General features: G+C 42.7%; 1 protein-coding gene and 1 long non-coding RNA gene across 2 annotated transcripts in view; both read left to right on the top strand.

Moving 5' to 3' along the window:
• The window catches only part of LOC138296928 (uncharacterized), a 45,804-nt gene extending 27,526 nt beyond the window's left edge, over nucleotides 1–18,278 (top strand). The window contains exons 3-9 of the mRNA XM_069236449.1: nucleotides 2,961–3,126; nucleotides 3,513–3,897; nucleotides 4,919–4,984; nucleotides 15,152–15,303; nucleotides 17,248–17,316; nucleotides 17,642–17,707; nucleotides 18,163–18,278. Of these exons, the coding sequence (XP_069092550.1) occupies nucleotides 2,961–3,126; nucleotides 3,513–3,897; nucleotides 4,919–4,984; nucleotides 15,152–15,303; nucleotides 17,248–17,316; nucleotides 17,642–17,707; nucleotides 18,163–18,267 (1,009 nt within the window). The 3' untranslated portion in view covers nucleotides 18,268–18,278. The remainder of the gene's footprint in view (nucleotides 1–2,960; nucleotides 3,127–3,512; nucleotides 3,898–4,918; nucleotides 4,985–15,151; nucleotides 15,304–17,247; nucleotides 17,317–17,641; nucleotides 17,708–18,162) is intronic.
• Nucleotides 18,279–19,685: 1,407 nt separating this feature from the next.
• Nucleotides 19,686–24,726, top strand: LOC138295281 (uncharacterized). The gene is made up of 2 exons (XR_011203562.1): nucleotides 19,686–23,360; nucleotides 24,367–24,726. It is a non-coding gene; the product is annotated as an uncharacterized lncRNA (long non-coding RNA).
• Nucleotides 24,727–25,859: the final 1,133 nt, after the last annotated feature.

Raw genomic sequence — 25,859 nt, 5'->3', positions numbered from 1 at the left:
TGGGCTGCAGCATTTCTTTTGCCACCCATAGGGAGCTCTGACAATTCTTACACAGGCCTGCCACTGCAGCCTGAGTGAAATAACGTCCACGTTATTTCACAGCCATTTTACACTGCACTTAAGTAACTTATAAGTCACCTATATGTCTAACCTTTACCTGGTAAAGGTTAGGTGCAAAGTTACTTAGTGTGAGGGCACCCTGGCACTAGCCAAGGTGCCCCCACATTGTTCAGAGCCAATTCCCTGAACTTTGTGAGTGCGGGGACACCATTACACGCGTGCACTACATATAGGTCACTACCTATATGTAGCTTCACAATGGTAACTCCGAATATGGCCATGTAACATGTCTATGATCATGGAATTGCCCCCTCTATGCCATCCTGGCATAGTTGGCACAATCCCATGATCCCAGTGGTCTGTAGCACAGACCCTGGTACTGCCAAACTGCCCTTCCTGGGGTTTCACTGCAGCTGCTGCTGCTGCCAACCCCTCAGACAGGCATCTGCCCTCCTGGGGTCCAGCCAGGCCTGGCCCAGGATGGCAGAACAAAGAACTTCCTCTGAGAGAGGGTGTGACACCCTCTCCCTTTGGAAAATGGTGTGAAGGCAGGGGAGGAGTAGCCTCCCCCAGCCTCTGGAAATGCTTTGTTGGGCACAGAGGTGCCCAATTCTGCATAAGCCAGTCTACACCGGTTCAGGGACCCCTTAGCCCCTGCTCTGGCGCGAAACTGGACAAAGGAAAGGGGAGTGACCACTCCCCTGACCTGCACCTCCCCTGGGAGGTGTCCAGAGCTCCTCCAGTGTGCTCCAGACCTCTGCCATCTTGGAAACAGAGGTGCTGCTGGCACACTGGACTGCTCTGAGTGGCCAGTGCCACCAGGTGACGTCAGAGACTCCTGCTGATAGGCTCCTTCAGGTGTTAGTAGCCTATCCTCTCTCCTAGGTAGCCAAACCCTCTTTTCTGGCTATTTAGGGTCTCTGTCTCTGGGGAAACTTTAGATAACGAATGCAAGAGCTCATCCGAGTTCCTCTGCATCTCTCTCTTCACCTTCTGATAAGGAAACGACTGCTGACCGCGCTGGAAGCCTGCAAACCTGCAACATAGTAGCAAAGACGACTACTGCAACTCTGTAACGCTGATCCTGCCGCCTTCTCGACTGTTTTCCTGCTTGTGCATGCTGTGGGGGTAGCCTGCCTCCTCTCTGCACCAGAAGCTCCGAAGAAATCTCCCGTGGGTCGACGGAATCTTCCCCCTGCAACCGCAGGCACCAAAAAGCTGCATCACCGGTCCCTTGGGTCTCCTCTCAGCACGACGAGCGAGGTCCCTCGAATCCAGCGACTCTGTCCAAGTGACCCCCACAGTCCAGTGACTCTTCAGCCCAAGTTTGGTGGAGGTAAGTCCTTGCCTCACCTCGCTGGGCTGCATTGCTGGGAACCGCGACTTTGCAGCTACTCCGGCCCTTGTGCACTTCCGGCGGAAATCCTTTGTGCACAGCCAAGCCTGGGTCCACGGCACTCTAACCTGCATTGCACGACTTTCTAAGTTGGTCTCCGGCGACGTGGGACTCCTTTGTGCAACTTCGGCGAGCACCGTTTCACGCATCCTCGTAGTGCCTGTTTCTGGCACTTCTCCGGGTGCTACCTGCTTCAGTGAGGGCTCTGTGTCTTGCTCGACGTCCCCTCTCTCTTCAGGTCCAATTTGCGACCTCCTGGTCCCTCCTGGGCCCCAGCAGCGTCCAAAAACGCCAAACGCACGATTTGCGACTAGCAAGGCTTGTTGGCGTCCTTCCGGCGGGAAAACACTTCTGCACGACTCTCCAAGGCGAGAGGGATCCGTCCACCAAAGGGGAAGTCTCTAGCCCTTTTCGTTCCTGCAGAAACCTCAGCTTCTTCTGTCCAGTCGAAGCTTCTTTGCACCCGCAGCTGGCATTTCCTGGGCATCTGCCCATCTCCGACTTGCTTGTGACTTTTGGACTTGGTCCCCTTGTTCCACAGGTACCCTAGATTGGAAATCCACCGTTGTTGCATTGCTGGTTTGTGTCTTTCCTGCATTATTCCTCTAACACGACTACTTTGTCCTTAGGGGAACTTTAGTGCACTTTGCACTCACTTTTCAGGGTCTTGGGGAGGGTTATTTTTCTAACTCTCACTATTTTCTAATAGTCCCAGCGACCCTCTACAAGGTCACATAGGTTTGGGGTCCATTCGTGGTTCGCATTCCACTTTTGGAGTATATGGTTTGTGTTGCCCCTATCCCTATGTTTCCCCATTGCATCCTATTGTAACTATACATTGTTTGCACTGTTTTCTAAGACTATACTGCATATTTTTGCTATTGTGTATATATATCTTGTGTATATTTCCTATCCTCTCACTGAGGGTACACTCTAAGATACTTTGGCATATTGTCATAAAAATAAAGTACCTTTATTTTTAGTATAACTGTGTATTGTGTTTTCTTATGATATTGTGCATATGACACTAGGTGGTACTGTAGTAGCTTCACACGTCTCCTAGTTCAGCCTAAGCTGCTCTGCTAAGCTACCATTATCTATCAGCCGAAGCTGCTAGACACCCTATACACTAATAAGGGATAACTGGGCCTGGTGCAAGGTGCAAGTACCCCTTGGTACTCACGACAAGCCAGTCCAGCCTCCTACATGCAGCATATCACCCGCAGACTAATGGATTAGACGAGCGCACAAATGCCAACATAAAGAGGTAAAGCTAATAAAAAAAATTGAAGACACATTTTAAATGCAAATTTATTTCTTGTATTTAATTTTTTAATTTTTTTTGGTATTATGGCATCTTTCCAAAACTTTTTTTTAATTCTAAGTAAAACCTGAAAAAATCTGAAACTTTCTTTATTAATTTTAAAATTTAAATCGTAAACACTTGATTATAAATGGTCAAGCAAAATAGTTTATTGTACACACATATACTTATCTTTTACAGCACGTTATCCAAATATGTCAACAAGCATCAAAACGACTGGGACTTGTATTTGGATCATGCTTTGTTTGCTTTGCGGTCGAAGCCACATACAACAACAAAAGTATCTCCATTTAAGCTCCTGTATGGCCGGGAAGCAAGATTTCCAGTTGAGGTTGCAGAGGATCTGGTATGAAAAAATAAATGTGTATTATTTTAAAACCAGTTATTTCTTTCAATTCATTACCTCCCTGTGCATCTTTCGACTGTACATTAGTTTATTTATTTAGCAGTTGGTTTATCCGAAGAATCACTAGTAGCCACTGTTGGTGTTCTGATAACTATATGGTTTACTTTTGCTCCGTCACCTTTGTTGTACCTAACATCTACTTTTTTAAATACCAGATTTAATGTTACAAATCTGTTTGAGAGAAATGTAAGGTGAAATAGTGATTTGCTTTTCATGATTTTCCTTGTGCCACCTGCACTTCAAATATTTCATTTGAACTTCAAAATCCTTGACTCTTTGTGATTTTTGACACGATTAATAATTAGCCTTTTATGTTTTCTTCATAGCTTGATTTTACCCTACCGACTGAGTCAGACTATGTCGAAATAATGGATGAAATGGAGAGTAAAAGAGCAGAGTTGCAGATTCAGACCAAGATCAATATTGATATTGCTCAGGAGAAGCAAAAAGAGAATAATGAAAAGAGGGTGTCAAAGCGATACAAGCCATGCACCTTTGCAGAAGGACAGTTGGTGCTCCTAAAAAACAGCAGGAGGAGTACAAGGAAAGGTGGCGTTTTGGAGCCAAAATTTACTGGGCCATACATAATCACAGAAATTAATGAAAAGAAAGTTAAACTGGCCAATGCCAGTAACGTTCCCTTAGCTAGAACGTTCAATAGTGACATGTTGAGGCCTTACAAGTCGAGCACCGTCATCAATACTCCTGAGGGTATGTTTTTTTTTTTTTTTTTTTTTTTTTTTTTTTTTTAAATATGTAAGACAAATGTATGTTAGGGTATTTTTAAAGATCACAACCTAGTGAATATGGTCCCGTATTAGGTTTAAAAACAAAAGTTTTAGTGTGAGAGAAAGGATCAGAAATTTAGCTGGAGAAAGGGTATGTTTTAGAAGCACAATATATATATTTTTTATGAATCGTCCGAATTTAGGGGTTCATTACGAGGATGACATGCTGAAATTCCGCCCACCTCCCATGAAGTGATGAGACTGCAGGTGACCAGGCGGTCTTCAGACTAGGCATATTTAGAGTTTCACACTGGGAGGACAAAGAGAAAGCAAGTCTTATGCCCATCATACCAATGGTAAGGTGGCTTCACAATTGATGCTGCAATGGCCAAGCACGCAGGGTGCATGAGCATCCTTAAAATCATCATTTTCTGGACAGCAGACCGGCCACATTCTGACGGTAGACAGGGGGACCACTGCAATGCTCAAGCCATGCACATGTGCAGTGGAGCGGCCTCCCCGCCCAACATACTTCACTGCCATCTTCTTCATGACGGTAGAAACCACCATGTAAAGGCTGTAGGTGACAGTGGAATGATCCGCATTTCGTTGACTAAGTCAGCACTGCCACGGCTGTTCATGGCACAGACTGAAGTGAGTTTTTTAAACCAGCTTGACGGCGCTGCCCGGGCAGGTCCGCCCACAAAAGTTCCAATGTGGCCATTTGTACTGCCTCATTAAAGGCAATTTGGAGGACAACATGAGCGTTGTGGTCCGCGGACCCCCATGGCTCGTAATGAGGCCCAAAGTTTGATTCAATAAGGGTGAAAGTGGTTCGGATTAATTCTGGCCATACGATCCACATTTCAGAAATGTAAAAAAACAAGCTTGGTAATGTAACTTATAATGTGGGTTGATGTGTTATTAATCTATTTTGGATGTATAATGCCGTCAATACTTTGTTGAAAACATTTTGTACTGGTGTAACATTTAATCTTTTACAGAAAGCGTTAGCATTAGAGAATCTACAGCTTCTGTCACAGATGAATCCCCTTCAGTGGATATGCCAGGTACTGCATGAAATTTAAATTGTGTAGAGTGCATAGTGAGTTTTCAAATGCTTGTTAGCATACAGATGGCAATAGGACAATTCTCTTATACATATTGACAACAGTGTGTGAAGGGTTTTGTCACAAGCAGCTTTGTATGAATTTTTTTCATTTGTTTTAATGACATCTTTTAAATTCCAACTGTCAACAAAAGATGGAGTATTTATTGTATTCAATGATGTAAATGTCAATCATAGGTTTACTTCATTAATAAGTACTTATAGGATTAACACGTATTTAATTGAATGGTGTGGACAGCAAGATGGCCAGCTAGATGCTACAGTAGAAGCTACTACCATTTAAAACATAAACACAGATTGATCCACACTCATGTTATGTTCTCTTCCCCCCCTACATACAGACATATGCTGCACGTACCAAGATACTACCCCGCAGAGTCATTGATGACGAATAGAGGTCAGTACTGTGGATGGCATGGATGTCAGACTCAGCCGCATGAGTGCTTGATAGACTGCCTGCAGCTGCCCATGCTAATACTTTGCCTCCCTGCCAGACGAACCTGTTGTCCATACAGGATTGTCTAAGTGGATGTGGAAACAAGGGTGAATCTTGCTTTTTTTTTATTTTTTTTATTACATCCCTCCAGGCGTGTAGCAGGCAGACTATTAGGGGAGGGGCAGTGGGGTTCACAGTGGCGTACCCAGGTTAGGCTCGGGAAGAAGCACTGTAGACATGCTGTGATGAAGACAAGGATCGGCAACCTTTGCCTACGTAGGGGACTCTACAGAGAACGGGATATGTGTACCCTCTAGCACACTTCATAAAGTTGTTATAAACAGTTATATTACCTAAAAAGACACCGATCCCACAACGCTATGAACCGTAGGGCAAAATGGGTTAGACGAGCGGACGGTGGCGTCTGCGATGTGGCGTGCTCACCCCAGGTGTCTGGGTATTTAAACAAGGTATTTAATTATGCTCAACAGCTGACAGACAGCTCATCCCAGAGAAGGAGGACTGATTGAAGGATGGCGTGAAGTCCATTTCTTGCATCCTGGCCTGCCCTAAGTGATTGTGTACCTTGGACCTGCAGTGAGCAAAAATGGTACTGTCAACTGCTCATTGGCTGCTGGCAATACTGATCTTCGTGACTTGACACAGTAATATGCTGCGCAAAGACTGAATGAGTAAACAGTATTTTGCTACCATTACTTCTTCCTCTTTTAAGAAACTTACTGAGCCAGCAGAGAATATGTTGGTATGAAAGACTCCTATATACTGTTAAAATATGTGAAAAGGGGGAATTGGAAGTATTGAATTATGTCCGTGGATGACCACTAACAGCAGGCAGTACTACTGTTTACCTCAGCACAGTTTATTGAGGGACTGTGACTGAACCCCACATTTAAGGTTATGAATGCATGGACCGCCCTCACAGGGCAGTCCCTGGATTGCGTTTTATTAAAATGCTCACAAGCGCCTAGTAGACACGCAGTGTGACATAAGCTTGATGGTGTGGGAGCACTCTGTTTTACTGTGCACCTTTCAGCAAATTGCCTACAGCTTTATCCGTTTGAGTGTGCTTATTGTGTTTGCCATGCCCAATTGGAACTAATATCATTGGGGAGACCCCTCAGATGTCTATAGTAAAAATGCTGAACCATAACACAATGCAACTGCTAAAGGCCACCAAAATTAACAACTATACTCATACAACAGTGACAGAAACCATGGACATTCAGACAAGCATCAACCATGAATCTACCCCGACACAAGTGACCCAGTGCCCTGCAATGTCATGGACGCAAACAAAGGTAACTTTTCTGAGCTGGCAACAAAGATTTGGCTGATAAACCTTCAGTAGACCGACTGTTGTAAATTGCCAGACAGGGTGAACATAGTGGAGAATATTGGCAACCTACAAGTTTAAGATTCCTATGCAAGAATGAAGATGATTATTTATCTTTTTGTGTGGTTTCCAGAGAAGGCAGAGGGACAGTCTGTAGAAACCATCATGGAGGAATGGTTTATGCCTGTCATGCCTATACAAGTAATCTCCAACTTTTTCACAATTGACATAGCACGTCAACCCATGTCCACCGTATGCGGTCCACCGCCCAGCCACACAAAATTTTTGCTCATTTTTTCAATTATAGGGACTGTGGCAAGATCCTGCACCTTATCTATGCAAACGTAGAGGCAAAGCTAATTGTAGTTTTTCTCAATCATACTCCTAGTGCACTTAATTTGTGAAAAAGTCTTTATTGAAACTAAATGTTCGATGGCATCTGTCGCTGTAGATACGCATGTTTTGCAATAGCTCGCCATCTGGTGTTGGGCCGGAGTGTTACAAGTTGTTTTTCTTCGAAGAAGTCTTTCGAGTCACGGGACCGAGTGACTCCTCCTTTTGTCTCCATTGCGCATGGGCGTCGACTCCATCTTCGATTGTTTTTTTTCCGCCATCGGGTTCGGACGTGTTCCTGTCGCTCCGAGTTTCGGAACGGAAAGTTAGCTAATTTCGGAAGATTTTCGTCGGTATTGTTGCGTTCGGGATCGGCGTACTTAGATTCAACACCGCATCGAAGATCGAAGAGCTCCGGTGCCCTTCGGGGGTAGTTTTTCGATCCCCCGTCGGGGCCTGGTCGGCCCGACCGCGTGCTGAAGAACGCCGATGGAACGGACCCCGTTCCGTTTCTGCCCCAAATGCCACAATAAATACCCCTATACAGACCAACACTTGGTCTGTAACCTGTGCCTGTCACCTGAGCACAGTGAAGACACCTGCGAGGCCTGTTGTGCGTTCCGGTCCCGAAAGACACTCCAAGACCGTCGAGCCAGAAGACTTCAGATGGCGTCCGCGCCGACAGCCCACCGAGAGTTCGAGGAACAGGAAGAGGAAGGTACCTTCTCAATCCAAGAATCGGACTCCGAAGGATTCGACGATACACAAACCGTGAGTAAGACGTCGAAAACCACACAGAGGAAGATTTACAAGGCCCAGGGGACGCCACTGCCATCAGGCCATGGCTCGACCCATAAATTCGGTGACTGACCGTCGGCACCGAAAAAGGCCCAAACAGTGCCGAGATCGTCCGACTCCGGTCGAGACACCGGCACGCAGCCTTCTCGGGACCGAGAAAGTGCTGGAGACAAGCCTCGACACCGAGATGCCGGTGTGGACACGGCTCGACGCCGAGACAGCGGCACCGAAGAAGATCGACGCCGAGAGGTTTCGGCCCCGAAAAAGAAAAAAGTCACCTCGGAGCCGAAAAAACACGCAGACAGGGTTTCGGTGCCGAAACAAACTGCAAGCGACCCAGCTTCAGGCTCTTATACAGAAGAGCACTCGCTAACCTCACAAATGCAAAAGCATAGGTTTGAGGAAGAGCTACAATCAACTGATGTGGACCATACGCAAAAGCGTATTTTCATACAGCAGGGGACAGGAAAAATAAGCACCCTTCCCCCCATTAGAAGAAAGAGAAGGTTGGAGTTCCAAACTGAACAGACACCACAACCAAAAGTGGTGAAAAGAGTTACCCCACCACCCTCTCCTCCGCCCGTGATTAACGTCTCACCAGCACGAACTCCATCACACTCCCCAGCTCACACCACCATAAGCCAGGGTGACCAAGATCAAGACGCATGGGACCTATACGACGCCCCAGTGTCAGATAACAGTCCGGAGGCATACCCTACGAAGCCATCTCCACCAGAGGACAGCACCGCGTATTCTCAAGTGTTGGCTAGAGCAGCACAATTTCACAACGTAAGCCTCCACTCAGAACAGGTCGAGGATGATTTTTTATTCAACACACTCTCCTCCACCCACAGCTCATACCAAAGCCTGCCTATGCTCCCTGGTATGCTCCGGCACGCAAAAGAAATCTTTAAGGAGCCGGTCAAAAGTAGGGCAATCACACCAAGGGTGGAAAAAAGTATAAGGCGCCTCCTACAGACCCGGTTTTCATCACTACACAGCTGCCACCAGACTCTGTCGTTGTAGGAGCAGCTAGGAAAAGGGCCAACGCTCACACATCTGGAGATGCACCACCCCCAGATAAAGAAAGCTGCAAGTTCGATGCAGCTGGTAAGAGAGTCGCAGCACAAGCTGCAAACCAGTGGCGCATCGCGAACTCCCAGGCACTACTTGCGCGCTATGACAGAGCCCACTGGGACGAGATGCAACATCTCATTGAACATCTGCCCAAGGACTTACAAAATAGGGCAAAACAAGTGGTTGAGGAGGGACAGACCATTTCCAACAACCAGATCCGCTCCTCCATGGACGCAGCAGATACAGCTGCACGGACAATTAATACATCTGTAACTATCAGAAGGCATGCATGGCTCCGAACGTCTGGATTTAAACCAGAGATTCAACAAGCAGTTCTCAATATGCCTTTTAACGAAAAAGAACTGTTCGGTCCAGAAGTGGACACAGCGATTGAGAAACTCAAAAAAGATACGGACACTGCCAAAGCCATGGGCGCACTCTACTCCCCGCAGAGCAGAGGGAATTACAGCACATTCCGTAAAACACCCTTTCGAGGGGGGTTCCGGGGTCAGAGCACACAAGCCAGCACCTCACAAGCAACACCGTCCAGTTACCAGGGACAGTATAGAGGAGGTTTTCGGGGACAATATAGAGGAGGGCAATTCCCTAGAAATAGAGGAAGATTTCAGAGCCCCAAAACCCCTACTACTAAACAGTGACTCACATGTCACTCACCCCCTCCACACAACACCAGTGGGGGGAAGAATAAGTCATTATTACAAAGCATGGGAGGAAATCACTACAGACACTTGGGTTCTAGCAATTATCCAACATGGTTATTGCATAGAATTTCTACAATTCCCTCCAAACATACCACCAAAAGCACAAAATTTGACAACACACCATTCCAATCTCCTGGAGATAGAAGTGCAGGCACTATTGCAAAAGAATGCAATCGAATTAGTGCCAAACACACAAATAAACACAGGAGTTTACTCACTGTACTTTCTGATATCAAAGAAGGACAAAACGCTGAGACCAATCCTAGACCTCAGAGTAGTGAACACTTTCATCAAATCAGACCACTTTCACATGGTCACACTACAAGAAGTATTGCCATTGCTAAAACTACACGACTACATGGCAACTTTAGACCTCAAGGATGCTTATTTCCATATACCAATACACCCATCGCACAGGAAATACCTAAGGTTTGTATTCAAGGGAATACATTACCAATTCAAGGTACTGCCTTTCGGATTAACAACCGCACCAAGAGTCTTTACCAAATGTCTAGCGGTAGTCGCTGCACACATAAGAAGGCAGCAAATACATGTGTTCCCATATCTAGATGACTGGCTAATCAAGGCCCATTCGCTAATAGAGTGCTCAAATCACACAAATCATATCATACAAACCCTCTTCAAACTAGGGTTCACCGTCAATTTCACAAAATCCAAAATTCTGCTGCGCAAGGTACAACAATACCTGGGAGCCATAATAGACACATCAAAAGGAGTAGCCACTCCAAGTCCACAAAGAATTCGAAATTTCAACACCATCATACAACGCATGTATCCAACACAAAGGATACAAGCAAAGATGGTACTACAACTCCTAGGCATGATGTCTTCATGCATAGCCATTGTCCCAAACGCAAGACTGCACATGAGGCCCTTACAACAGTGCCTAGCATCACAATGGTCACAAGCACAGGGTCACCTTCTAGATCTGGTGTTAATAGACCGCCAAACTTACCTCTCGCTTCTGTGGTGGAACAACATAAATTTAAACAAAGGGCGGCCTTTCCAAGACCCAGTGCCACAATACGTAATAACAACAGATGCTTCCATGAGAGGGTGGGGAGCACACCTCGATCAACACAGCATACAAGGACAATGGAACGTACATCAAACAAAACTGCATATAAATCACCTAGAACTTCTAGCAGTTTTTCAAGCACTAAAAGCTTTCCAACCAATAATAGTTCACAAATACATTCTCGTCAAAACAGACAACATGACAACAATGTATTATCTAAACAAGCAAGGGGGGACGCACTCCACGTAGTTAAGCCTGCTAGCACAAAAGATTTGGCGTTGGGCAATTCACAACCAAATTCGCCTAATAGCACAATTTATACCAGGGATCCAAAATCAACTCGCAGACAATCTCTCTCGAGATCACCAACAGGTCCACGAATGGGAAATTCACCCCCAAATTCTGAACACTTATTTCAAACTCTGGGGAACACCTCAGATAGACTTGTTTGCGACAAAGGAGAACGCAAAATGCCAAAACTTCGCATCCAGATACCCACACAAACAGTCCCAAGGCAATGCCCTATGGATGAACTGGTCAGGGATATTTGCCTACGCTTTTCCTCCTCTCCCTCTCCTTCCTTACCTGGTAGACAAACTCAGTCAAAACAAACTCAAACTCATATTAATAGCACCAACTTGGGCAAGGCAACCCTGGTACACAACGCTGCTAGACCTATCAGTAGTACCCTGCATCAAATTGCCCAACAGGCCAGATCTGTTGACACAGCACAACCAAAAGATCAGACACCCAGATCCAGCATCGCTGAATCTAGCAATCTGGCTCCTGAAATCCTAGAATTCGGGCACTTACAACTTACCCAAGAATGTATGGAAGTCATAAAACAAGCCAGAAGGCCATCCACCAGGCACTGCTATGCAAGTAAATGGAAGAGGTTTGTTTGCTACTGCCATATTAATCAAATACAACCATTACACACAACTCCAGAACATGTAGTGGGTTACTTGCTTCACTTACAAAAATCTAACCTGGCTTTCTCTTCCATTAAAATACACCTTGCAGCAATATCTGCATACCTGCAGACTACCTATTCAACTTCCCTATATAAGATACCAGTCATTAAAGCATTCATGGAGGGCCTTAGGAGAATTATACCACCAAGAACACCACCTGTTCCTTCATGGAACCTAAATGTTGTCCTAACTAGACTTATGGGTCCACCTTTTGAACCCATGCACTCCTGCGAAATACAGTTCCTAACCTGGAAGGTGGCATTTCTCATCGCCATTACTTCCCTAAGAAGAGTAAGCGAGATTCAGGCGTTTACAATACAGGAACCTTTTATACAACTACACAAGAATAAGGTCGTCCTAAGGATCAATCCTAAATTTTTGCCAAAGGTTATTTCACCGTTCCATCTAAATCAAACAGTGGAACTTCCAGTGTTCTTTCCACAGCCAGATACCGTAGCTGAAAGGGCACTACATACATTAGATGTCAAAAGAGCATTGATGTATTACATTGACTGAACAAAAAACATCAGAAAGACTAAACAACTATTTATTGCATTTCAAAAACCTCATGCAGGAAACCCAATATCAAAACAAGGTATAGCCAGATGGATAGTTAAATGCATCCAAATCTGCTACCTTAAAGCTAAACGACAGCTGCCCATTACACCAAGGGCACACTCAACCAGAAAGAAAGGTGCTACCATGGCCTTTCTAGGAAACATCCCAGTGCAAGAAATATGTAAGGCAGTCACATGGTCTACGCCTCACACATTCACCAAGCACTACTGTGTAGACGTGTTATCCGCACAACAAGCCACAGTAGGTCAAGCCGTATTAAGAACATTATTTCAGACTACTTCCACTCCTACAGGCTGAGCCACCGCTTTTGGGGAGATAACTGCTTACTAGTCTATGCAGAACATGTGTATCTCCAGCGACAGATGCCATCAAACTGAAAATGTCACTTACCCAGTGTACATCTGTTCGTGGCATCAGTCGCAGTAGATTCGCATGTGCCCACCCGCCTCCCCGGGAGCCTGTAGCAGTTTGGAAGTTACCTTCAACTATTTATATATGTATCATCTCAACCTTAAATAGGTGCATACTTAGTCACTCCATTGCATGGGCACTATTACTACAATTCAACTCCTACCTCACCCTCTGCGGGGAAAAACAATCGAAGATGGAGTCGACGCCCATGCGCAATGGAGACAAAAGGAGGAGTCACTCGGTCCCGTGACTCGAAAGACTTCTTCGAAGAAAAACAACTTGTAACACTCCGGCCCAACACCAGATGGCAAGCTATTGCAAAACATGCGAATCTACTGCGACTGATGCCACGAACAGATGTACACTGGGTAAGTGACATTTTCAATACAGGCTTTGAAGTACAGATGCTTCCTTACGTTCCCTGAGGAATGCCGATTTGGGCATGAGGAGAAAGTTAATTTTAGCTTTTGTGCTGGCGATGGAGTTGGCTTAAATGTTGGTGTTGGCTACTGTTGAGGGACCTTTACTGACTATTAGACTGTTTAGTTCTACATACTAGCAGGGGCAGAAGGGACTATGGGGGTTATTACAACTTTGGAGGGGGTGTTAATCCGTCCCAAATGTGACGGATATACCACCAGCCGTATTACAACTTCCATAGGATATAATGGACTCGTAATACGGCTGGTGGTATATCCATCACTTTACCGTCACTTTTGGGATGGATTAACACCTCCTCCAAAGTTGTAATAACCCCCTATGTGCCTTAGGCCTTGTAGGATGAAATTAAATGTTTGGGCCTTGTGGCAACTGCAACATAATGTCATCTAGCAAATGTATGACAATCATGTCAGTGTAAAGTGTTGTTTTAACGGATTTTAATATCTACAGTATCAAAGTGTGGAGAGTTAAGCGTGTGACCATAGTTTTTATAGACTGGGCAACACAGCTTTACTGCCCAAAGGCAGGTGGGGTTGTTGGTTGTTGTTACGGTTGGTTTTGTTATCAATGTACAGAGAACGGTTGCTGCTTGTGTGTATGTATGATATGGTGTCCGCAACAGTGGGACCTCACATGCTCGATGTTCTGGTGCGCTAGAGAGGGCACTTGACACTACTTCTTTTAACATGGACGGCATGTAGTGGATATGTAATATAAATTCATGACATGAAAATTGAGAGGCCTGACACAACTTGAGAAGCACCGCGGAGTTGATGCTTGCATGACATGAGTTTAGTTGTCGTTTCACTTCCTTCAGTGGACACATTGTATGAGGGGCTGTAGAGGTAGTCCCTGGCCATGTTTGTTGGGTCAAATATTGAAACATTGTACTTCAGGATTCCATGCGGTGTACTAATTTTTGATGTCCCTGGCATAACACTCCAACATCAATGCTAGATTCCATACTCTGAGGGAAGATAGGTGATACTTTTTGTTAATTTTCAGACATGAGATGTCTCGAAATGTCTATGCCCCTAATCTTGTTTCCCGAGAATTCAATATTAAGGGCTTTTGACATCTGCTGCTTTTTTGTACAGCAGATATTGTTTTAGCGGTTGATTGTAATTGTGTTCTTGATTGTGTAAGCGACTGAGAATTTTCACACAAGCACAACCTGATGCTGCAGTTGTTGAATCTTTTTTCAAGAAAACAATCTGAGGTAACCATGAAGACAGACTCCAAGGTATAACCCTGTTGTACGACTATTACATGAAAATGTAACTTGGTTGATTTAGTGTTTTGTTTCAACTACTTGGCCCAACAATTAAAGGATATTTTTTTATCTTTCCGTATATTTCTCGGACTCTAGCAGCGATTGATAAGTCAGTGTACCATGCAGTTCCGAGCAGGCGTCTGTAGGTAGGAATGTAGTTAGCAGATGGATCAGTCTACCAACACATGCATACACACAGCTTGTAAATTATACAATGTTATGAGTATTATTGAAAACAGACGGAAGGTGTGTGATTTCTTCAAATGGGGTGCAATCTTCCAACATTTTTTTTTTTTTCTGGAATCAGTACGTTTTTCTTGTACAGTTGTATGTCTGCCACGTAAAAGTCATTAGGAATTATGGAAATTAACATTTGCATAAAGATTTTCAGTCTTGATGCGAATTAAACTTTTCACCAAACTCAAAGTTTGATTGTCTTTCAAAAACAATTCATTGTTGAAATATTTTAAGTCTACAAGATCCTATTTTGCCTTATCATATCCAATCAAGAATAAACCACTTATTCGAAAAGTGCCTTTACAATTGTCAAATTTGTTTTTATTATACTTTTTAAATTAGGTTTTGGTATTGAAAGTTTAGATTTATTATTTGCACGGAAAAAGTGTACATGTGTAAAAACTTAAAAGTAATTGTCACTGATTTCTCCACAGGTGGGAATGATCGTGGCTCATACACTCTACAGAAACTTCATGCAGTATGGGACAAACCGGCTATGGGTCGTTTGGAAGCCATAGTATCAAACATAAAATTATATGACACTTCTTTACAGTCACTGAAACCAACAGAATGGATTGTTGATGAGGTTTGTCTGATACCACAGCTGCTGTGCTCAAATCTAAAATTACTTGTTATCTTATGTACAATAATTTTTTCTTATTTTTTTTTTATTTATTTTTTTAGCCAACACTCATAAGCTCCACCTAAACATTGTACAGAAAATATCATACAAATCCTTTGTGCAAAAGCAGTACATACTTATTTATAAAAAAAATCATTAATGTTAATGTTTTTTAAAATGATTTTTTTTTTGTCTTTTTCTAGATAATAGATGCTTATTTCGGGAAGCTATGTTTTGATAGAAGAAATGTACAGGGAGTGCAGAATTATTAGGCAAGTTGTATTTTTGAGGATTAATTTTATTATTGAACAACAACCATGTTCTCAATGAACCCAAAAAACTCATTAATATCAAAGCTGAATATTTTTGGAAGTAGTTTTTAGTTTGTTTTTAGTTTTAGCTATGTTAGGGGGATATCTGTGTGTGCAGGTGACTATTACTGTGCATAATTATTAGGCAACTTAACAAAAAAAAAATATATACCCATTTCAATTATTTATTATTACCAGTGAAACCAATATAACATCTCAACATTCACAAATATACATTTCTGACATTCAAAAACAAAACAAAAACAAATCAGTGACCAATATAGCCACCTTTCTTTGCAAGGACACTCAAAAGCCTGCCATCCATGGATTCTGTCAGTGTTTTGATCTGTTCACCATCAACATTGCGTGCAGCAGCAACCACAGCCTCCCAGACACTTTCAGAGAGGTGTACTGTTTTCCCTCCTTGTAAATCTCACATTTGATGATGGACCACAGGTTCTCAATGGGGTTCAGATCAGGTGAACAAGGAGGCCATGTCATTAGATTTCCTTCTTATATACCCTTTCTTGCCAGCCACGCTGTGGAGTACTTGGACACGTGTGATGGAGCATTGTCCTGCATGAAAATCATGTTTTTCTTGAAGGATGCAGACTTCTTCCTGTACCACTGCTTGAAGAAGGTGTCTTCCAGGAACTGGCAGTAGGACTGGGAGTTGAGCTTGACTCCATCCTCAACCCGAAAAGGCCCCACAAGCTCATCTTTGATGATACCAGCCCAAACCAGTACTCCACCTCCACCTTGCTGGCGTCTGAGTCGGACTGAAGCTCTCTGCCCTTTACCAATCCAGCCACGGGTCCATCCATCTGGCCCATCAAGACTCACTCTCATTTCATCAGTCCATAAAACCTTAGAAAAATCAGTCTTGAGATATTTCTTGGCCCAGTCTTGACGTTTCAGCTTGTGTGTCTTGTTCAGTGGTGGTCGTCTTTCAGCCTTTCTTACCTTGGCCATGTCTCTGAGTATTGCACACCTTGTGCTTTTGGGCACTCCAGTGATGTTGCAGCTCTGAAATATGGCCAAACTGGTGGCAAGTGGCATCGTGGCAGCTGCACGCTTGACTTTTCTCAGTTCATGGGCAGTTATTTTGCGCCTTGGTTTTTCCACACGCTTCTTGCGACCCTGTTGACTATTTTGAATGAAACGCTTGATTGTTCGATGATCACGCTTCAGAAGCTTTGCAATTTTAAGAGTGCTGCATCCCTCTGCAAGATATCTCACTATTTTTGACTTTTCTGAGCCTGTCAAGTCCTTCTTTTGACCCATTTTGCCAAAGGAAAGGAAGTTGCCTAATAATTATGCACACCTGATATAGGGTGTTGATGTCATTAGACCACACCCCTTCTCATTACAGAGATGCACATCACCTAATATGCTTAATTGGTAGTAGGCTTTCAAGCCTATACAGCTTGGAGTAAGACAACATGCATAAAGAGGATGATGTGGTCAAAATACTCATTTGCCTAATAATTCTGCACTCCCTGTATGTATATTTACATATAAAATTTGTCTTTGAATTTTCTTAAAGACCACATTTCTGTTACAATCTTTTCAATGCAATCTTTTACTTTCCCCTCAGTGTATTGCATTTTCAGCAACTGTGTCATCTGCTATTTTCATGGGCAACTATCGATCATCAGTTTTTCGGGTAAGAAATTAAATATGATATCTGATTTTTTTTTTTTTTTTTTTTTTACACTGTTAGGTTGTGTTGTCAGTAGTCAAATTGTTTTGTGTGTGAATGGCAAAGGGCACATTGTTAGAAGCTCAAGATTGTATACTACCACATCCGATAACATTTCAATGTTAATCTAAAAAAACAATCTGTGTGTGATTTTTTTTGTTGTTTTTAAAAAAATGTTTTTCATAGTTGTATCAAAGCCATTTTCTACCTTTATATTCCTGCATCTGTTTGCCTCTGTAGTTTAGATATCAGGAAGAGTTATTTTTGACCTGATTCTATCCATGTGCAGGTACCATTTGAAGATAAGGAAACTGTTCTTTGTCCAACAAATACTGGTATCCATTGGCTCCTTTTGGTGAGCTGCTACACATATTTTTTAAGTAAAAATAAGTTTTAAAGTTATTAAATTATGATATGTAAGTGCTTATAATGTTGCAAGAGGATGTAATATGTCCAATTAAATTGTTCATTTATATGTCCTATTGTCTTTTGAAATTTAGCACCATGAAGACATTTTCAACTTCCTAATTAAGAAATATGGTCAGAATAATTTGGAAATACTGAAAACATGATGTAAAAAGACCTAGACTAGTAGTGGCGGTGTACAAGCGTGTTATGCCAAATTCATTTTGATGTTTGTATTAGTTTGATCATTTGCCACACAAGTTCTCTTCTTACCGCCTCTATTTAAATCATTTTGTTGTTTTTAAATACTTTTTGGAGTTACTCAAACATACTTTTCATAACATCCAAATAATAATATAAATGTATTGCTCTTGTTTTCCACACACTTGTATTTTGTTTCCACAGGTACTAAAACCCACCTCAAAGAAAATTCTGCTATATGATTCCATGGTGGGAAGTCTTCCGACATACACCAACTTGTTGTTAAACTGGAGGTACTATTTAGAATAATAACAGTTACCTATTTAATGTGTTCAAATTTCAAAACAAACAATGGAGAGAACAGTGAAGTCATCTTTTTATTGAAATATCATTTGTGACTATATTTTATAATACTTAGTATTTAATTGCTTCTGATGGTTAATATTTAATAATTATCTATTTGTATGCTTTTCAAGGGCTTTTCTTCAGGCTGTGAAGTATCCGGATTACAATCTGTGGGAATTAACGGTTTAGTCAAGCCCAAAACAAATTGACAGCTACAATTGTGGTATTTTTTGTATGCTGGTAATGAGACTTTTATTCTAAATTGTGACATACATTTGTTATACAATTGTTTGCAAAACAAATTGTACAGGGAGTTCTTTTGACAAATAAATATTTGTTATTACATCATAATAGCAACATATAGACTTTGCTTAAAAATATTACTGTGACATGTGTGTACAAGTAACTTAGAGCCTCATTACGAATTAAAAACGGTAGGGTCGCAGTAGCGTTAGGACTGCCGCAAATGTGGCAGGAACAATACTATTGTGGTGGTTTTGCTGCAGTCGTACAGCTAGTACCTACAGATCACCAGTTCTCTTAAGTGTGATGGTGGTCCTAATCCACTAGTGAAACAATGCCCTGGGGGTTAGTAGACCCTTTTCTCCTGGGGGATACATAGTGGTAGCACCACCATGTAACTGCTGGCAGAGACGCTGTTTAGGGGGCCCCTTGTACGGCATGGGCAGTGCAGCGTCCCCATGGCCAGCCCTATCGCGATGTTCACTGTCTGCTTTACAGTGATCAGCGCGACAGGTGCTGGTGCACCCTAGGCACAGCAGCACTACCGCTGGCTCAATTATGAGCCTGCTTCAATGTTGTACACTGTTTCTTACTGGGCCAGCGTCAGAAAACAGTTTACGCACGCTAACCCAGCAGAAAAATGTTAATGGGTTACTCGGTAAGGAAGTCGCATTGGCAGCAACCTGATTGTCTGCAATTTGGCAGATGGAATAAGCCATCTTCAAAAGTCGTAATGAAACCCTTAGAATTATGTTATACAAAAAAAATATAAATAAACATTTTTTGAAGCCTTTACAATTACAGTTTGTCATTTTAAAAAATTTAAATGATACTATTCTGTTATTTTTGAGAATAATTAATTCAACTATATTCCCAGTTTGCAGATTCATACCTGAGCCAACAGAGTGTAACAGTGATTTCCAACAATTGTAAAGCTATGGAGATTTATAGAAAGAACATTGCACTCGATTTGATAGAGTCATCAGGTTGGACTTTCACTATTTGTTTAATTTTGGATAAGTCTCCTGATGTGACAAAGGAAACCTTCAATCCTTTTGTTTGCAAATGGTATTTCTTACAACTGTGTTTTAAAATGTCATCACCATAAATAGTGTAATGTATTAACTGCGGACATGCTGACCATTATTTTTTTTTTCCTTTGAAAAAAAAAAAAGAATTTTTATTTATTTCTTAAAATATTTGCAAAATTTTTAATATGGCACATGGGGGATGTAGTAACATACAAAATACTACAAAATAAAGGTTATTGCCTTAGCAGCTAAGGGCCTCATTCTGATTTTGGCATTCCTAATATCAAAAGACTCTTGGTGGCATGGCGTGGCGTAGACCGCACTCCCGGAAGCATGACTGCCTGATTACGTCCCTGGTGGTACAACCACCAGTGGACTCCCACCACTGCCAGAATCATGGCTCATGATGGGTCGGAAAGGACGGAAATTTTTTCACCCAAAGTGGTTCCCATGGCAGCACTGACGTGCTGATCAAGAGTTCACTTCCCACAGCCTTTATATGGCAGTTTCACTGCCATGAAATGGATGGAGCAAATACAATGATTGTGGGCCACAGGGCAGCCCCTGCACTCCCAGTAACCATCGGCATAGGCAATGTGGGTGTCCCCCATGCCAGCAAGTTGTGCGATGGCATTGTCCTTCGCTCCATTAAGAGAGCCCTTGACCAATGCCGCCGCTCTGTTTACACTAGGCTGAACATTAGAAACCTGCAAAAAAGAGTTTTCTAAAAGTCCACCCAGTGGAACTTATGTATGTTGCCCATTGATAGATTGGTGTATTTATTTCAAAGACCTTTTGCTCATTAAACTTTAACAAGACACTAGATATATACACTGAAACGTATAGTGCTAGAGTTTGCTTGAACAATATTTCCAGTGTAGCATGATCCTGTGATGCTATTAGTCAGGATGAAAGATTAGAATTGTTTGACTCAATTTCCCTTATAGAATATTGTTATGAATGTCCTTTCCTAGGTAGAGAAGACTTGTAGCATGTAATGTCTATCAAAATTAATAGACATGTAATCTGTAAACGTGTTTTTTTTTTTTATGACGAAATATGTTAGTGAATACGTCAATTAATGGAACTTTGAACCTCAGCAGTATATTGATCCTTTCGTAGCTGTTTCTAAAGTGATGACAATTATTTAATTTCTTCTATTGTGAAAATTGTTAAAATTTATTTTATTTAAATCTGTTCCCTTTGTTGTGATTCCTATTGAAATGTTATTAATAATCTTTCTAATTGTTGTTATTTTTTAAAAGATTCAGTCGATGAATTTTGTGGCACCTGCAGCGAGAAACGTAGCGAAAACGCAATGGTAAAACTCATTTTTTTTAGAAACAAACATGATAGTAATGACCCACAATTTATCAATGAAAACATCCTCCAAGTTTATTTGGAACCTAAAGAAACTAAGTGCATCCAATCTAACATAGTATTGTAAAATGGGCATTCCCATATGTACAATGGTTCATACAATTAACTGAGTTTAATTAAATATATAGGAGCCCTATCAAATTCTTCAGGTTTAAGCATGCCAATAGAATAACTATAGTACCAATAGTTAAAGAAATGTGATTAGTATATAGATATGAAAATAGCCCTTGTTGCTGTTACCCCCCAGGTTTTTACCTGATCTAGTTCGTGAATTTACTGAGAAGTGTGCTGGGACATTACTAACCAGGCCAGAGCACCAGTGTTATTTCCATAAAAATGTACTATTGTTTCCAGTTGGCACACCCCTGGTACACAGATAAGTCTCTTGTAAAAGGTACCAATGGTACCAAGGGCTCTGTGACCAGGGAAGGCCCCTAAGTGCTGAAGCATGTGTTGTGACACCCTAATGGACCCCTCACCTAACACATGCACACTACCGTTGCAGATAGTGTGTGTTGGTGGGGATAAAAAGGCAAAGTCGACATGGAATCTCCCTCAGGATGCCATGCACCCAAAACACTGCCTGTGGCATAGATAAGTCACCCCTCTAGCAGGCCTTAAATCCCTAAGGCAGGGTGCACTGTACAACAGGTGACAGCATAGCTGCATGAACAATATAACCATACAGTGTTTAAGTCCATTCTTAGACATTGTAATAAGTACAGTGCAGCCTTATTAAATATAGGGTCTGTGAGTTAGTGAAAACAAATTCCACAGTTCATAATGGCTACACTGAATACTGTTAAGTTTGGTATCAAACTTCTCCTAATAATAAACCCACACTGATGCCAGTGTTGGATTTATAAAACAAATGCACACAGAGGGCATCTTAGAGCTGCCCCCTGTATTTTACACAGTCCTTCAGTACAGGACTGACTGGTCTGTGCCAGCCTGCCCCTGAAAGACTAGTTTCTGACCCGCGGGAGTGAGACCCTTTGTGCTCTCTGTGGCCAGAAACCAAGACTTCACTGGGTAGAGGTTCTTCACACCTCCACCCTACAGGAATTGCGACACATAGTGGTGAGCCTCAAAGGCTCAGGCTTCGTGTTACAATGCCCCAGGGCATTCGAGCTAGAAGAGATGCCCAGCACACAGACAAAGCCCAACTTTGGGTGGCAAGTCCAGCGGGATACTAAAAATGAGGAGTCACCACCTTAAGGTGTCCAGAGCTGAAGTGATCACCTCCTTGGAGATTCCTCTACCTTGGTTTTGAGGATCAGGGTGAATAGGGATAGGAATGTGCACCACTTCCCAAATGTAGTGGTCACCGGCAGGGTGTAGCCACCCTCGGGGACAGTAGCCATTGTCTACTGCCCTATAACCATAAAAACACACATAAATATTGTATTAAAGGGCTCCATGAACCCAGAGAGTCTAATTACTCACGAACTCACAAGAAGGACTGCTTAGCGGAAACCCCTGCAGAGAAGGAAAGGAGACAACAACTGACTTTGCCCCAGCCCTACAGGCCTGTCTCCTGCTTCAAAGAACTTTCAGGAAAAAAGTGATGCATCATGCAGGTCCAGCGAACTCAGGAAAAACATCGAGGACTGCCTGCATCACAGAGGATCAATAACTCCAGTTAATAGCGGCCCTGTTTAAAGAACAGAAGAAGAAACCTCTTCTGAAGGACTCCCACCTCACTGCAGAAGCATCAATCATAATCACTCTGCACCCGACGCCTACGGCCCGAATACAGGTGTCCAAACCGACCACAGAGGACACCCAGGTGACGTGGAACAAGTCCCCACCCTGGGTTGACCTCTCTACCCCTCCACGACAACTCCTGCAGAGGGAATCCTGGGCCACCCCCAAGCGTAACTGCCATGGACAAAGATAACAGACAGCAAAGGCCCACTGCAACCGCAGCCACCAGGACTTGGAGAAATCAATACGTGGTGCAGCGTCAATCAACAGGTGGCCCCCATCCCTGTCTGACCAGTGGTGTGTCCTAGACACCCCATATCATCTCCTCCCCCCAGTACATGACCTGCAGCGCCTCACTGATCCCCGGGCTCCCCTCATAGACTTTCATTGGAAACACGATGTGCTGTTTGCAACATGCACCCGGGCGACCCAGAGCTGCTGAGGATGTGTGATTTGTGCCTACTTGAGGCCACTCAAGTGGTCCTCTAATTCCCCCCACCCCCGGTCTGCCATCCAAGCCGCGGGTACTAATCTGCTTGCCGACTGAATCCTGAGTACCCCACATTCATAGGACCCAATGTTAAAATTGGTCAAATTTGACCTCTGCACCCGGCCGTCCCGTGTTGCTGTTGGTGGGTGTTTGCGGTTGACTTGAACCCCCAACGGTGGACTACCTATGAACCAGAGGCTGCAACTGTAAGTCAAATACTTATCTCTAAAATTATACTTTATTTTATTACCCCAAGAACTGTTCTGAAAATGCAGTGTCCACTCTTAAAGTAGATATTCTCTGTTTTCTTAAAAACTGTTTGCTTGACTAAAGTGAAACAAAGTAACATTGATGTCTATGCTAAGTACTTAGTTGAAACAGTACTTAGTTCTTAACTCAGAGTTGTGGTTCTGGTAATAAGGCACCCTAAAGAATATTTGTGTATATAAAATAGTATTTGTTTTGAATTAAATCATTAAGTGTTTCTTCCATTGCTTGTGTGTATGCAACAAATGATTAACACTGACCTCTGATAAGCCTAACAGCTAGACCACCCTACCACAAATAGAGCATTAGTATTAGCTGTTATTGCCCCTGTCTTGCCTTTGGGGAACCCCTCGACTCTGTGCACACTTTATCTCATTTTGAAATAGTATATACAGAGCCAGTATCAAACAACATATGTAATTGTTCTCCTGATGTTCGGATGTTTTGAAAGTTGTGGTGTTAGTACAGCCTGACATTATTGGTTTCCAGGACTGTAGAATATAGGAGTGGTTACAAGACAGTGAAGAAGAGCACCGGATAAATGTTCTGTGAAGCCCTTTGTCCTGTTTTTCCAAAGATAACAGGTACATTCCTTGAGTGCTCCACTCAGGTGACAAATATAGTACCTACTCCCCTCCTCTCCTTGATGAAGTCAATGATTTGTTTTAGAACAGTTAGAATGGATACTTCCATTGACGAAGGATTGATTACCCTAATCCATCCTCCAATACTGGGATGCACCAATTGTAGTCTGAGATGGATGCTGCCCCGATAGTGCCTCTGACGTCGGACACCCTCATTTCAACTTAATAAAAGCTTTTGCCAATGTACAAATCAATAAATGGTGGCTTTTCAAGAAATGTAACAAAGATTACTAATTTGACAGAGTTAAAATGCATATTGAGGATAATGCCAAAATATTTATTTTTTCTCTTTTGCAAACAGATAATATGTGGTGAATGCTGGCGAGGGCTCCATATAACATGCATTAACACAGATGGGGAAACGTTACTACAGCCAAACGGATTTCATTGTAGTAAATGTATTAGTTAATAACGTTTTTGATGTTTTCCCAAATTGGGAATTAGTAGACAACTTCAAATGCAGCCCATTCCAATGACAGTTCATTCGTCAAGAAAACAGTGTGCTGCCACCATCACTGCCATAAATGGACACATCCCAAAGACTGTTGTGACATTTTCTTGATGAATATGCCAATGTTTATAAAATGTGTTGTGTTTCATAATGTTTTTGAAAAAAAAAAATCATGTACATAGTCGTCATTAAACGGAATATTTACTCTGGTGATTAGCTAGTGTGTCTTCATTGCGATTGCATTTCCAGTTGCCTTTCTGTAGCCATACTGATTGCACCTTGGAAGATATTATACTTTGGCTGCTAAATACTAATCGTTTGCAAGATATTATGTTTCCCAAATGTGAAGACATTGCACACAGTTAATTGAGATCTCACACGGAGCCAGGAAGGGTACCATCAACTCTTTGATTATGTTTATGCCTCAGCTTAATTTTTGAAGCAGGGAGTATGCATGTTGAGAATTTATTGGTGGTCATGATATGCAAGTAAGACAACAGATGGGATGGGTGGCTTATGCCTCAGTTGGTAAGACATGCAGAGAATGAAATGTAGAAGTCAAGTTTGATGTCTAAATTAATGGTTGGCGTAGAAAACAAAAACAAACAGCAAAGACAGAGCAACTGTGCCCAACAAAGACTTCAGCGTCCCGCAGAGATCGGCATGGAGAAGAACAAATTCCACAAGCGGCATCACCCGCCTAGGGTGAGTCATGGGTGACAGGATATTAGGAGGAGTGAGACTTTAAACTTGTGGGGAATAAACATTTTGAGCTCTGGTACCCTGTGAATCAATGCGTCCACGATCTTAAGTTCACAGCTGAGGAATGAGGCACATATTGTTAATGATTGTCTGCATTACAGTGGGATGGAGGTGGATGGAACCGAGGAGTGGTGCTTTTTCAATTTTTTTAAATGTGACAGATAATGGATGACATCTGGTCCCCTGGGACACTGTCTCCTTTTGGTGCTAGTCCGGTCTATGAAACCACACCATTGTACAAAAGGGGGAAAAGTTATTTACTAAATGGCGTGAGGGATGGGTAAGAGTCTTTAACATGCTGGTATCTTGCAAGCCCTAACAAAAAGTTTTTCCATTGGCAAGGAACACATGGACCATTGCTTACCTTTACATATCAAAAAGGGGTGTCGCCACTGATCTCAAATGCCAAGTCCCCTCACTTGATCAGTGACCAGGTTGAAGTCAGTCCACCTGCATAGCACAAGTGGAGAAAGATCATGGAAGAGTTGGATGGTATGTGCAGAAATTACGTGGTCTTGGTTGATTTTGGTTGTCTGCATGATAGCTTCTTTAGTAGTAGGAGAAGGAACTCTAGTCTTGAT

Source organism: Pleurodeles waltl, chromosome 5 (assembly GCF_031143425.1).
Source record: "Pleurodeles waltl isolate 20211129_DDA chromosome 5, aPleWal1.hap1.20221129, whole genome shotgun sequence".
In the NCBI taxonomy this organism is placed as follows: Eukaryota; Metazoa; Chordata; class Amphibia; order Caudata; family Salamandridae; genus Pleurodeles; species Pleurodeles waltl.
Note: the sequence above shows the minus strand (reverse complement) of the source record. Positions and strands in the feature narration are given on the sequence as shown.